The sequence below is a fragment of the Agelaius phoeniceus genome, chromosome 29, assembly GCF_051311805.1.
Source record: "Agelaius phoeniceus isolate bAgePho1 chromosome 29, bAgePho1.hap1, whole genome shotgun sequence".
Lineage (NCBI taxonomy): Eukaryota > Metazoa > Chordata > Aves > Passeriformes > Icteridae > Agelaius > Agelaius phoeniceus.
The window spans coordinates 3,509,176-3,523,851 of record NC_135293.1 but is presented as its reverse complement, the minus strand read 5'-3'; the positions used below and the strand labels follow the sequence as shown (position 1 = coordinate 3,523,851).

The 14,676-nt window shown below is 63.8% G+C and overlaps 1 protein-coding gene across 6 annotated transcripts in view; it reads right to left on the bottom strand.

Moving 5' to 3' along the window:
- MAST3 (microtubule associated serine/threonine kinase 3) overlaps positions 1-13,706 on the bottom strand; it is a 31,225-nt gene extending 17,519 nt beyond the window's left edge. For 3 of the 6 annotated variants that reach the window (XM_077191447.1, XM_077191448.1, XM_077191451.1), the window contains exons 1-2: positions 13,515-13,706; positions 10,435-10,466 (exon numbers count right to left, since the gene is read on the bottom strand). In XM_077191447.1, coding sequence (XP_077047562.1) covers positions 10,435-10,466; positions 13,515-13,691 — 209 coding nt within the window. In that variant the 5' untranslated portion in view covers positions 13,692-13,706. Of the gene's footprint in view, positions 1-4,177; positions 4,311-6,370; positions 6,574-10,434; positions 10,467-13,514 lie in introns of those variants that run through there. The other 3 variants (XM_077191452.1, XM_054650149.2, XM_077191449.1) reach the window with 3 other exon arrangements.
- Positions 13,707-14,676: the final 970 nt, after the last annotated feature.

Sequence of the window (14,676 nt, the reverse complement as noted above, 5' to 3'; positions counted from 1 at the left end):
CATATGGAGAGAGCTCCACACAGATGGACAGAGCTACACATGCATGGTCAGAGCTCCAGACAGATGGACAGAGCTCCAGACACGTGGACAGAGCTCCAGATACATGGACAGAGCTACACATGCATGGACAGAGCTACACATGCATGGACAGAGCTCCACACAGATGGACAGAGCTCCAGATACATGGACAGAGCTCCAGATACATGGACAGAGCTCCACATGCAGGGACAGAGCTCCACATGCAGGGACAGAGCTGCACACATATGGAGAGAGCTCCAGACACATGGACAGAGCTCCAGACATGTGGACAGAATTCCATACACATGGACAGAGCTCTACACAGATGGACAGAGCTCCAGAACATGGACAGAGCTCCAGACACATGGACAGAGTTCCAAACAGATGGACAGAGCTACACATGCATGGACAGAGCTCCAGACAGATGGACAGAGCTCCAGACACATGGACAGAGCTACACATGCATGGACAGAGCTCTACACAGATGAACAGAGCTGCACACATATGGAGAGAGCTCCACACAGATGGACAGAGCTCCAGACATGTGGACAGAATTCCACACAGATGGACAGAGCTCCAAATGCATGGACAGAGCTGCACACACATGGAGAGAGCTCCACATGCATGGACAGAGTTTCAGACACATGGACAGAGCTGCACACACATGGACAGAGCTTCAGACACATGGACAGAGCTGCACACACATGGACAAAGCTGCACACACATGGACAGAGCTCCAGACATGTGGACAGAGCTCCACACCTGGCATCCAGCCCCCCTCACCTCCCTCTGGCATCTCTCCCCTGCACAGCTCCTCCTGCTCTGGTTTTAGTGGAGCTAAAACCAGGAGCCCCAACTCTTTTGAAGGTCTTGGCCACCAGGGAAGGTCCTTGGGGCCCCCCAAACCCCTCCTGTACATCAGGATGAGGGTCTCTGGGTGTCCCCCAGGACACACATCCTGTGACTGCTCTGAGCTCACCTGGAGCTACAGTGACCCTGGAGGGCTCAGAGGTTCCCTCTCAGCACCTGGGCTGAGCTGAGATGTTGAGGGGAGACAGAAACCTTCCCCTCCCTATTTTCCCCTTCCTGGAATCCCAGAATGGTTGAGGTTGGGAGGGAACTTTAAGATCACTTCATCCTGCCATGGGCAGGGATGCCTGCCACCATTCCAGGCTGCTCCCAGCCCTGTCCAGCCTGGCCTTGGGCACTGCCAGGGATCCAGGGGCAGCCCCAGCTGCTCTGGGCACCCTGTGCCAGGGCCTCACTGCCCTCACAGGGAAGGATTCCTTCCCAACACCCCATCTAACCCTACTCTCCTTCCTGCCTCCAGTGTTTCATTTTCTCACATAAACACAGGCTTGAACCCCAAGCAGAGCTGCAAACTCTCAGCCAGAACCCACAGCCTGGGCCCCGTGTGCCGGATGGGAAACTGAGGCAGGGTGAGCAGCCCTGCCCCGGCACCACAGTGGCACAGGAAGAGGTTTAGGAGCCCACAGGAAGAGGTTTAGGAGCCAGCAAAGAGCTCTGACACTGCTCCACTGCCATCCCTGCCACGGGCATGGCCTCTGTGAACTCAGAGGGGACAGTCTGGGGGGTGAGGTGCTCACCTCTCCTCCCTGGCTTTCATTTTGGAAGTGAAAACAAACCTTTAGTGAAGCAAGTTCCCGTAAGGGTGACACAGAGCGGGGCCGGCGTTTCCTGTTTCCGCGCGCTCCACCCTCGCTCCCACAACCATCTTGCGCCACTGTCACCCCCCCTCCGCCTGACACATCATCTCCAGCTGCTTCCCATCCTTCCAGCACGGAAACCTCGGGCTACAAACCAGCCCCGGGGGCACACACAGCTGCTGGGGCTGCTGCCCGCTCTGCCTCCATCACCTCACTGCGCGTTTGGTACCAAAAATGGAGTGGAAAATCGCTGTCAGCACCGCTCAGGCTGAGGCTGCCTTGGCCGTGGCGCTGCTGCTGCCATCCAGAAGTTGTTGCAAGGGGTATGGAAAGTGTGTGACAGCCTGTGTGACCCCAAAGCCTGGGGTAAAATCGTGTGTCAGACATTGGGAGGAGGAACCGGCACCGCAGCAGCGCCCGGCCTTGGCACGGGATGTGCAGGGGCAGGAGATGGAGCAGAACCTGGCAGCTCCTCTGGATCCCAGAATACCCTGAAGTGGGAAGGGATCCACAAGGATCATCCAGCCCAGCTCCTGGCCCTGCACAGACACCATGCTAGGCCTGAGGGTGCTGTCCAGGATCCACAAGGATCATCCAGCCCAACTCCTGGCTCTGCACAGACACCATGCTAGGCCTGAGGCTGCTGTCCAGGATCCACAAGGATCATCCAGCCCAGCTCCTGGCCCTGCACAGACACCATGCTAGGCCTGAGGGTGCTGTCCAGGATCCACAAGGATCATCCAGCCCAACTCCTGGCCCTGCACAGACACCATGTCCAGGATCCACAAGGATCATCCAGCCCAACTCCTGGCCCTGCACAGACGTCACTCTGGGCCTGAGGGTGCTGTCCAAGCACTCCCTGAGCTGGGGCTGGTACCGTGAGCAGCTCCCGGGATGCTCTGCATACACAATGCTCAGCTGGCACAGGCTCTGCCAGGAGCTGGGCAAGCAGGGATGGGTGGCTCAGGGCCAGGGCTGTGGAACACCGAGGGTGAGGCAGGGAAAAGCACAAAGGGGCTGCAGCTCCCGCTGTTCCCCCATGGGATCTGTCCCTAAACTTGCCAGGACACCTGAGTGCCATGGGGCAGACGTGCCGGGCGCTGCGGGCAGGGGAATCCGAGGCAGAAAAGAACCAGTTTGGGACAAAGTGGGTGTGGGGTGGAGGGAGCAGGGCGGGGTCTGACGGTGATAAGGGAGCAGGCACAATCTCAAAGGGCAGAGCAGGCGGCTCCGCTGCTGCTGCGTGACCGAGAGCACGTGTCTGTGTCTGTGCTCCCAGCTCCCTCCCCTGCTGGCTCCGTACCCCCCAACAGCTCCAGTGTGCCTGGAGATTTGGGGAGGTGCCATGGATCACCACGTCCTGGAAAAAAAATTGCTTTCCAGTGGGGTAAATTCATGTTTGAGTTTGAAACCCGCTGAACCAAGCGGCTGCATCCCAAGTTTCTTCATGACGTTTGTCCTCCATGACTTGTGACAGTGCTGAACTCTGCTGCCTCCAGGGATGGGGCTGGGACAGGGTTGGAATGGGGCTGGGATGAAAACCAGGGTCTGGACAGTGAAATGGAACATGCTGGATGGCACAGACCCCATCACTCCCTCATCCCACCCCAGCCTAAAGCACTGTGGCTGCTCCTATGAACCCACCCAGGAGCACCAAGCAACAACCAAGAGCAAAATCCTAAATCCTCAAAGGCAATCACAGGGTAACAAGCTGGGTATATGTTGGGGAAGATGAAACAGGAAAGCCTTATAAATATGATTTTCAGCAAAAGATTTTGAGAATATAGAAACTATAAGCGAGATTGAAATGAAAGCAAGCTTTGGGATCCCTCAGTTACTGAACAACTGGAAAACAATGGCATGGCCAGCTGAAGGTGATCCCCTTTTGATGGAGGAACACCCTCTGCCTGCAGGCAGCTCCAAGGGTCAGAGCAGACCCTGCCAGCTTGGCAGAAGGGGCCCAAAGAGGAGTTTTTAGGGTTTAAAATGTAACACAGTATGGTAATGTAATGATTCTTATAGGCTGTATGGAAATGCTATAGGATTTGTACATTGTACTAGATTGGTTAGTGAGAATTAGAATATTCAACACAGAAGATTTATTGTATTGGAATGGGAACTTTGCTCTCTTACTTTTCTATGCTCTTACCCTTTTACTCTCTTATGCTTTTGCTCTCTTACCCTTTTACTCTCTCACCCTCTCATCCTCTCTCCCCCTCTCTTCTCTCAGTCCTGCTCCAGCTGTGCCTGGCAGCTCCCAGCAGGGCCCTGCACCCAGGCCCTTTGCAATAAACCTCAAATTCCACGACCTGGCTGCAGAGATCTCTCGTCTCTGTCCATCCCAACCATCCTACCCCTGACACTCCTAACAGGTATAGATTTATTTATTTCTTTGCACTGCACAAAAAGCCTGGGGAACCTGCCCAGCACCCTGGGGTGCGTCCCTGCCCGTCCCTGCTCCGCGGGTTCCCGGTGTGGGGAGGGAATTGTACCTGTCAGCTTTGCTGGGCTGTGCTCCTGTGCTGATTGGGGTGAGAGCAGCCATCCATGGAGAAGGAGAACCCTGTCAGCAGCGAGCCACCGCCTCCTCTGCCCTGCACCGGCCATCTCCACATCCCCCACGGGAAATTAGGATCCTTCAAACCTCTTAATCCCACTAAATAACATCATATGCTTTCTGTTAAATAGGCCAGAGCGGTCCTCACCGTGGATTCTAGGAATACCAATGAAAGAGGAGCAAATCCTCTGCCCTTCACGAGAATTACAGCCTCATCATGCTCAGCTGGAGACAGATGACTGCCTGGATCATCTTTCCAATTACACATCTCCCCCAGAGCCCCCCCAGCTTAGCCATCCCAGCTTGGAAAACCCCATCCAACGTCTTTTCTTAATTATTAAAGGCCCTTTTTGCCCGTCCTCGTGCGCTGGGAGCAGGAATTCCCACAGCCCAGGTGAGCCTGGGATGGGATGGGATGGGATGGGATGGGATGGGATGGATACCTTTGCTAAGCAACCGTGCTGCTTTGTGCCAGCTCACAGTGACTCTGAGAGACAGCAACAATGGGAACCTCTCTGCTCTGCCTCCGCAGCCATCAAACACCTCAGGCACACAAAGCCTCGCCAGGGTTTGATGCCTGGCCCAGCTGCAGCACCCCAAACCTGCTGGGGGGAGCTCCCAGCCTCCAGCACCCACACCTGGGGGGCTCTGCGGGTGCTCTGCACCTCCTGTCCCCCTCCTTGGGGACGTGTCCCACCAGCCTGCCTGGGTCAGGCCTGGCCTTGCAGCTGGGGAGATGGGGCAGCCCCACTGCACCCCATTTGTGCATCCCCCAGCCCTGCTAACTCCCCCCTAACAAAGGGTGTGGGAGTTCTGGCCCCTTCCCACCCCTTCAGGCACCCTGGGGACCCTCACCCTGCCTGTGCCACATGGGATCCATCCCATCAGCAGTGTCCACCTTGGCACAGGGGGTCACAAGGGTGTGACCGCCCTCTAACACATAAACCTACCCCCCTGACAAACCCACACACACCAAGGATGGGCACAGAGCACCCCAAAACATCCCCTAACGCCCTGGGACCCTAAACCCCACATCCCCTGTGGCACTGGGGTCCCAGCCACCCCACCCTGCCACACTGGGGATCTGGAGGGTGTTGCCTCACTGCTCATCACCCCCCAAAAAGATGCAGCTGTGGTGCAGAGCCCCTCCAAACCCCCCAGTGCTGAGATCCCCCCAAAAACCGCACACCCTCATGCACAGCCCCCCCAGATCACACAACCTGGTGCCCACCTCCCCACGCATCGCTGCCCCTCCCAAACCAAGCATCCCACGATGCACACAGGCCCCCTAAACCACACACCCCACTGTGCCCCCCATGTGCTAAAACACCACCCCAAACCCCACACGTGGCCCCCCCAAACCAGACCATGCACTCTGCTCCCACAGCCCCCACCGCGTGGGGACCCCCAAACCCACACACCACGAGAGCAAAGAGACATCCCCGCATCCCCCCCGCCCAGTCACGCACACCAGCGCCCACCCCCAGGCACGGTGGCGTGTCCTGTACCCCCAAATCACGCACCCTGATCACCCCTGCTGAACCCCCCCAAACCACGGACCCCGATCGCCCCCCCAAAACCACGGACCCAGTGTGTCCCCCGCTGTACCCCCCAAACCATGGACCCCAATCACCCTCTGTGAACCCCCCCAAACCACGGACCCCGATCACCCCCTCTGAACCCCCCAAACCACGGACCCCGATCCCTCCCTGTGAACCCCCCCCCAAACCATGAACCCCGGTACATCCCCCACTGACCCCCCCAAACCACGGACCCCGATCACCCCCTCTGAACCCCCCAAACCACGGATCCCGATCACCCTCTGTGAACCCCCCTAAACCACGGACCCCAATCCCTCCCTGTGAACCCCCCCCAAACCATGAACCCCGATACATCCCCCACTGACCCCCCCCAAACCACAGACCCCGATCACGCCCTGCTGAACCCCCCAAACCACGGACCCCGGTGCATCCCCCGCTGAACCCCCCCAAACCACGCGCCCCAATCATCCCCTCTGAACCCCCCCCAAACCACGGACCCCGATCACCCCCCCGAACCAGGAGCCCGGTTCCGCTCCCACCCCGGTCCCCTGTGGCCGGTGCCCCGGTGCCGGTTGGGCCGCCGGTACCTCTTGGAGCGCTGCAGGAGGGCTCCGGCCGCCCGCTGGCCCCGGTAACCGGGCGGGGCGGCTCCCCAGCAGCTCGGGTCCGACATCGCGGCCCCGGCCGCGCTCTCCCGGTACCCAGCGGCTCCCCCGGCACCGAGCGGCGCCCCCGGGACCGTGCGGGGCCCGGAGCGAGGCCGGGAGCGGGGCCGGGAGCGGGGCCGGGCTCCCGCCGCTGCCGCCGCCGCCTCTCGCTGCCGCCTCCCGCCCCTTCCCGCCCGGCGGCGACGGGGTTACCATGGAAACGGGCAGCGCCCCGAAACGGGGTCGGGGTTGCCATGGAGATGGGGGGGATCACCCCCCAAAAAGGACAGGAAGTGGGGGTGGGGGGGGGGGGTTACCGCGGGAAGGAGGCAGCGGCACAAAAATGGGGTCGGGGTTACGGTGGGGATGGGGCATCACCCCAAAATAAGGTCAGGGTTGGGCTGGAGGTGGGGCAGCACCCCAAGATGGGGTCAGGGTTAGCCCAGAGATGGGGCAGCACCACAAAATGGGTTTCAGGTTACCATAGAGGCAAGGCAGCACCCCAAAATAGGGTCAGGGTTGGGTTGGAGGTGGGGCAGCACCCCAAGAGGAGATTGGGGTTGCCATAGAGGCAGGGCAGCACCCAAAAATGGGGTCAGGGTTAGCCCAGAGATGGGGCAGCACCCCAAAATGGGCTTCAGGTTACCATAGAGGCAGGGCAGCACCCCAAAATGGGGTCAGGATTACCATGGAGATTCAACAACTGCTCCTGATGCCTTCCAGGGGCACAAACAGCAGCCCCTAAGGCACTGGGGGCAGCCCCACACCCTGGGGGTTCCTGGGACCCCCCTGCCAGCCATGGGATGTGCCCTCTGAGGGCACCCACAGGGTCCTGGCAGTGCCCTGCAACCTCCCACCCCCAGTTCAGCCAGGGGGATGCCAGCTCAGGGCCAGTGACACCCCCCTCCTGCACACCAGGGCCACCAGAACCCCCCGAGCTGGGTAGGGTGGCACTGCCACACTCACCAGTGCCACAGCCTGGAGTCCTGGTGCTGCTGGGTTGGGCAGGAGTCAGCACATTTCCCCTCAGGGCATGCCCAGAAGCCTTGAGACACCAGCACAGACTGGTGCCTGTCCTTGTCCCCATCCTCATCCCCCTCCTTGTCACCATCAGCACCCCAAAAACTCCTCCAGGCCTCGGCTGAGCACTCACAAGGCCAGGCTGGTTTTCCCATACATGGGGCAAGGGGGGGCCAGGCAGGGCTGGCAGAGAATGCCAGCAGCAGGGCACAGGCAGGGCAGAGACAGGGCAGAGACAGGGCCCCGTGGGCAGGCAGGGCACACCAGGGCACACCAGGGCACACCTGGGCACACCAGGGCACACCTGGGCACACCAGGGCACACCAGGGCACACCTGGGCACACCAGGCACACCTGGGCACACCAGGCACACCTGGGCACACCAGGGCACACCAGGGCACAGGCAGGGCCTTGTGTGCAGGTAGGGCACAGGCAGGGCACAGGTAGGGCGCACCAGGGCACACCAGGGCACACCTGGGCACAGGCAGGGCAAAGGCAGGGCAGAGACAGGGCAGAGACAGGGCCCCGTAGGCAGGCAGGGCACACCAGGGCACAGGCAGGGCACACCAGGGCACAGGCAGGGCCTAGTGTGCAGGTAGGGCACAGGCAGGGCACAGGTAGGGTGCACCAGGGCACACCAGGGCACACCTGGGCACACCAGGGCACACCAGGGCACACCAGGGCACACCTGGGCACACCTGGGCACACCTGGGCACACCAGGGCACACCAGGGCACAGGCAGCCCCGGGCTCCTGCCCTCCTGCCCACAAATGGCTCTGCTGCTGCTGAGCAGCGCCAGAGCTGCCACCAGCTGCTCTCCCCGGCAGACAGACAGACGGACGGACGGACGGACGGACGGAGGCACCGGGTGCCGGGCAGGTGCAGTTCGGTGCCGCGGGTGCCACGGGGCACAGGGCGGGCTGTGACCGCGGTGCCAGCACAGCTGGTGCACCTTGTCCCCGGGCACAGGGCACGGCCACCGCCTCCACCTGCGGGGCTTGGGGCATTTGGGCGAGGGTAGAGGGCGGAGTAGAGGGGGGAATCCACCCCCGGAGCAGCCCCTCCTCACCTGCGACACGTGGCGGAGCAGGAAAGGTGACAAAGGAGGCGCCAACCCAATCCCACCCTGCTCCCATCACGGTGCCCTGGTCCGTTCTTGAAGTCCCCTTTCACAACTGGGGCGCTCAGAGCCTGAGCTGCTGTCACAACATCCCCAAAATGGAGCAGCCAGCAGCAGAACAAAGCCAGCAGCGCAGCCAGGCTGCTTTTGGAGTGTGCAGGGCTTGGCACGGACCCCAACCACATCACCCCATGTGTCCCACCAAAGACAGCCGTGTCCCTTTGGGGTGCCCCAGGACATCCCTGATGGAGGGGACCCTCCTCTCTGTCCCCATGGCCACCTCTCCCCCCTCATTCCCTGGAGCAGGCGGTTCCCAGGGAGGGTTTGGGGGGGCCTTACCTGCAGGGGTGCAGGGTTAGGAAGGGGCTGCAGGGGCTGCAGGGGCTGCAGGGGCTGCAGGGGCTCAGCAGCGTCGGGCTCTGGCTGCTCGGAGACAAACTGCAAGGCAAGACGAGCCGGCGCGGGCTCAGCGCTGATGGGTGGCGCTGGGGGTGGCACCGTGGGGACCCAGAGCGGAGGGGACAGGGCTGGGGACGGGGATCGGGCAGGGAAAGTGAGGCAGAGCTGGAGGGGGAGCGCAGAGGGCAGCGGGGACACTGCAGGGGCTGAGGATGGGAATCCAGCGGGTGCTCTGGCGTGGCTGTCACCGGCAGGGTCCGAGGAAGGACCAGCACCGGCGGGACAGGAGGGGAGCGGGATGGGGCCGTGTCGGGACAGGGAAACAGCGGCACGGGGATGGCCCGGGGTCCCGCCGCCCTTCCCCAGTGCCGGTGCGGTGCCGGTGCCGGTGCCGGTGCCGGTGCCGGTGCCGGTGCCGGTACCGGACGCGCCCCGCCCCGGCTCCCACTCACTCCAAGGTCAGCGAGGGGATCTTCAGCCTGTCCCGACGCGACTTCATCCCTCCGCCACCGCCGCCACCGCTCCGCTCCGCTCCCGCCGCACCGGCGGCCCCCGCGCTGGGCGGCTCCCGGGGCGGGCGGCACCGGCGGCCCCGACGGGGCTCCCTGCTCTGCCCGCCGGGCCCGGGCCCGCCCCCGCGGCACGGCACGGCACGGTACGGAACGGAACGGAACGGCGCGGCGCGGCATGGCACGGAATGGAACAGCACGGAACGGAACGGGACGGCACGGTACAGCACGGAACGGAACGGGACGGTACAGCACGGAGCCCCCGGCCCCCCGCGCACCCGACCCGCTCCAGCGGCGGCCCCGATCCGGAGCGCTCCCGGGCTGTGCCGCTGCTGAGGCACCGCAATGCCAGCACAGCCCCGGTACGGGCCCGGTACGGCCCCGGTACTGCCCCAACCGTGCCGGTATGGCCCCAACCGTGCCGGTATGGCTGCAGCGCATCCCTAACACCGCCCCGGCGCTCCTGCCGTGCATCCCCAGCACAGCCCCTGCACAAACACCCAGGGCAGCTCTGCGGCAGCCCCACCGCACCCCGGTGTACCCCAGTACACCCCAGTACACTCCAGTACTGCTTAGAGCACCCCAACACACTCCATTACACCCCAGTACTGCTCAGAACACCCCAACACACACCAGTACACCCCAGTATACCCCAGTACTGCTTAGAACCTCAACACACTTACAGCAGAGCACAAACACCCCAGTACACCCCAGTACACCCCAGTTAACCCCAGTACACCCCAGTACACCCCAGTACACCCCAAGAGATGCACAATCAGGTCCCTCCAGTGCCATAGAACATAATGATACCACTCCAGATTTGGGGACAACAATCCCTGGTGCCATTCAACAGCCGTCCCTGCAGCCATCCAACAGCACGGTGGCAGTGCTGTGTCCCCAGGTGTGACCCTCCCGGTGACACCACCCCTGCCCCGTGTGGCCCAGCCCAGAACTTACGCTCTTCCTCGGCGCGGCAGGCTCAGCTCCTTCTGCAACGAGACAAGCACGAGGTGGGATCAGAGCGTGGCCCTGGGGGTCGGGGGTGCCACCTGCCAGCCCTGCCAGCCGCCCCATAACACCTGGCAGGACCCAGGGTGCCACCTGCCAGCCCTGCCAGCCACCCCATAACACCTGGCAGGACCCAGGGTGCCACCTGCCAGCCCTGCCAGCCGCCCCATAACACCTGGCAGGACCCAGGGTGCCACCTGCCAGCCCTGCCAGCCGCCCCATAACACCTGGCAGGACCCAGGGTGCCACCTGCCAGCCCTGCCAGCCACCCCATAACACCTGGCAGGATCCAGGGTGCCACCTGCCAGCCCTGCCAGCTGCCCCATAACAGCTGGCAGCACCCCCACTGCCACACACTGTCACCACAGGATCCATCCCCGCTCACAGTGCCCAGGATGAGGGTGACAAATCACCCCAGGCCAGCACAAGAGGACATCTCCCAGTGTCCCCAGGGCTGCTGGTCCCATGGCCAGGCCCAGGAGCGATGGCACGAGGGTGGTGCAGTGGGAGCAGCACCCATGTGCCCAGTGCTTCACCTTGTCCCCCACCTCGTCCCCCTGGCCCAGGGGTGGGAAGCAGCCAGCAGCCCCTGGGTTATTTATTTTTCCAGCCTCTGGGAATATTTCTTGTGAGAACTGTTTGCTCACAGGTGGTGCAAAGGGCCAAAGGGCAGCTGGGGACAGGAACCCATGCCAGTGCCATCCTCCTGGTGTGCTGGGCACCGTCCTGCTCCAGCACTGTCCCCACCCGTGTGCCACCTGTCACCCCACAGAGTGTCACAGATTCTGCCAGCACGCAACGTGGACAGGCTGATGTGTGCCCTGGCACACCCTGGGATGCAGGGACATGTGGCAGCAGCAGGTTCTGGTTAATGCCCCATCATTGCCCTGATCCTGCACCCCTGAGCAGCCCAGACCCATTTTGGGCACAGGCACTGAGCTCCCTGCAGGCTGGAGCTGCTGCCACCCATGTGGGGGGGCCCCCAGCAGCACCCACCCACCCCCCAAAGCCCGGGGTAGCCGTGCCCCATCCTGCTGCCCACGCCACGCAGCCCCTGTGGATGGAAATCCCGGGATTGGGGCGCGCTGCAACGCAGTGATGCAGCAGCATTGCCATGGCAACGGGTGACATCATGCCTGGGTGCACAGGGACAGGCAGCCCCGGGGCCCACGGGTGCTTCTCTGCCCCGGGGGGCCATGGGACACGTCTGTGGGTGCAGGGACAGGGACAGGGCGTGGGCGTGGGTGGCCGTGTGCACCCAGCACAGGCTGACCCCAGGCCCGGGCAGGGTGAGGGGATTTGGGGTCCTGACATGGAGAAGGAGCCCCCAGCAGCCTCAGCCAGCCCTGCTGTCACCAGCCAGACTGCAGGGGGCAGAGGGGGGTCATGCTGGGGGTTTTACTGCTCAGATGGAACAGTGGGACAGGGGACTGTCCCTGTGCTCACCCACAGCCATCTCTGGGTGCCAGTGCTCAGAGAAGCCAACACCCTTCACTGCCAGGGGCTCTCCAGCCACTCTGTGTCCCCAGGGACACCCAGAGCATCCCCTGGTGGCCCTGAGGACCCCTGTGGGGGAAATGCCACAGAGGCAGCACCCACAGGGTGCCTGACACACCAGCACTGCCCAGCACTGTGCCTGTCCCTTGAGTAGGAGCCAAGATTAACCAGCAGCTGATCCCTGTGAGGGCAGCATTAGGGACAGCACCAGGATGGCATCAGGGATGGCAGTAGGGATGGCATTGGGGCAGCATCAGGGATGGCATCAGGGACAGCATTGGGGCAGCATCAAGGATGACATTGGGGCAGCATTGGGGACAGCATCCGGGATGGCATTGGGGCAGCATTGGGGACAGCATCCGGGATGGCATTGGGGCAGCACTGGGGACAGCATCGCTGCTCAACCCTTTGGGATTAAGTCCCTGCTGGGAGCCCCTTCCCGCCCCTCCTGCCACGGGCCCTCAGCCGGGTCCCACGGCTCTGCCCTTCCCGGGACTGCCAGGAACGGCACCAGAGCCCCGAGCCCCGCAGCCCACGGCCGTGGCTCTGTCCATGGCAGCCGCGGGGAGGCAGCTCCCGCACAGGGCTCTCCCCCAGCGGAGCGCAGCTGCCCGCGGAGCTGCCAGCTCGGATGAAGGCAGCGCCGTGCCATCCTCCAACCGCGCCGACAGCTCCGCCCGGGCCCCCCGGATACTGCAGATGGGGATGGAGGCGTCAGGTCACCCGGAAAATCCGGCTCAGCGCTCAGCTCTGCCAGCCGGGGGGTCCCCGGTCATCATCACCCTCCGAGCGTGGCAGCGAGCACCGGGGATCCTGCGGGATGGGCAGGAGGATGGGTGTCCCTCTGCCTAAGGGACCGGGAATGCCAGGCAAGAGAGGGGCTCAGAGAGGGGCTGGCACAGCGGTTGGGCACGAACCGGCATCGGGAGGAGCCCCCACACATTGGGTACCCCTCACCAACACCCCGTGGCACAGCCGGGGCTCAGACCCTGCCAGGCTCCCGGGTGGGTGCCCGGCTCCTGTCCCACCCTGCTCACACGCAGCACCCACCTGTCACCCACAGCCCGCAGCTCTCCCACCCCCCCACGCAGAGCCCCCCACTCCCGCACGCAGCGCCCGCTCCCGCAGAGCACCCAACTCCCACCGGCAGCACCCACCCCTGGCACACGCACAGCACCCCCCTCTCACCCGCAGCACCCACCTTTGCACACGCAGCACCCGCTTCACACTCACCCAGGGCACCCACAGCTCCCCTCCGGCACCCACCCTCTGCACAGCCACCCCCGGAGCGCCCACCTCCCAACTCAGAGCGCCCACCCCTCGCAGAGCCGCATCCGGAACAGCCCCCGTCACCCCCAGCACCCACCCCTCACCCCCAGCACCCCCCTCCCAGCCCCAGCGCCCGCCCCCCGCGCCCCCGCAGCGCCCACCCCTCGCAGCCCCGCGCCCCCAGCCCCGCTTCACCGGGACCGGGCTCCCCGCGCTCGCTCCCGCCCCCGCCCGCGCTGCCGGTGCCGGTGCCCGGTGCTCACCTGGAGGCCGCGGCGCCGCAGGATGCTGGGCTCGTCCATCCCGGCGCCGCCGCCGCCGCCGCCGCCGCCGCCGCCGCCGCCTCCCGCTGCGCCCGCTCCGCCCGGTGCGCCCGGTCCGCCCCGCCGGTGCGCCCGGGGCGCCGCCCAGCGGCCCCGCCGCGTCACCGGAACGCGCATCAGCGCCGAGCCCGCGGCTGGCACGGAACGGCACGGCACGGCTCGGGGCTGGCATGGCAGGGGCTGGCATAGCAGGGGCTGGCATAGCAGGGGCTGGCATGGCACGGCACGGGGCTGGCATAGCAGGGGCTGGCACGGAACGGCACGGCACGGCTCGGGGCTGGCACGGCAGGGGCTGGCATGGCACGGCATGGGGCTGGCACGGCTCGGGGCTGGCATGGCACGGCTCGGGGCTAACATGGCATGGGGCTGGTGTGGCATGGGGCTGGCACAGCACGGGGCTGGCACGGCAGAGCATGGGGCTGGCACAGCATGGGACCAGAGCAACACAGCATGAAGTGGCACAGCACAGCATGGGGCTGGCATGGCCTGGTCATGGCACAGCATGGGGATGGCACAGCATGCCATGAGACCCACATGGCCCAGGGCTGGAATGACACAGCACAAGATCAGACAGGAAGGCATGAGGCTGTCATGGCATGGGGCTGAAATGGGACAGGGCTGGCACAGCATGGCAGGGTGTGGGGCTCACAGGGCATGGTATGTTCTCGGTTTGGCACAGTCTGCCTGCCTCAGTACAACCCAGTGTGGCACAGTCTGGCACAGCATGGCACAGTATAGGGGTTGGCAGAGTCTGCCAGCACATCCTGGCACTGCAGCACATCCTGGCATTGCAGAATCTGCCACATCATGGCACAGCACAGCACAGCATGGGACAGCCCAGGCCTGGCACAGCCTTTCTGGCTTGACACAGCCCAGCACAAGAGCTCTGGCACACAGATGATGACCTGGAGCTGGCACAGTCTGCCTGGCATGGTACAGCCCAGCACGGCACGGCCTGGGGCTGGCACAGCAGGGGTTGGGAGCTTGGTGTGGTCACAGAGCAGCACAGAGCGTGTGGCCTGGGGCAGCACAGCATGGCATGGCACAGCACGGTCCAGCATGGCATAGCTTGGCACCGCCTGAGATGGTTCAGCGTGGCACA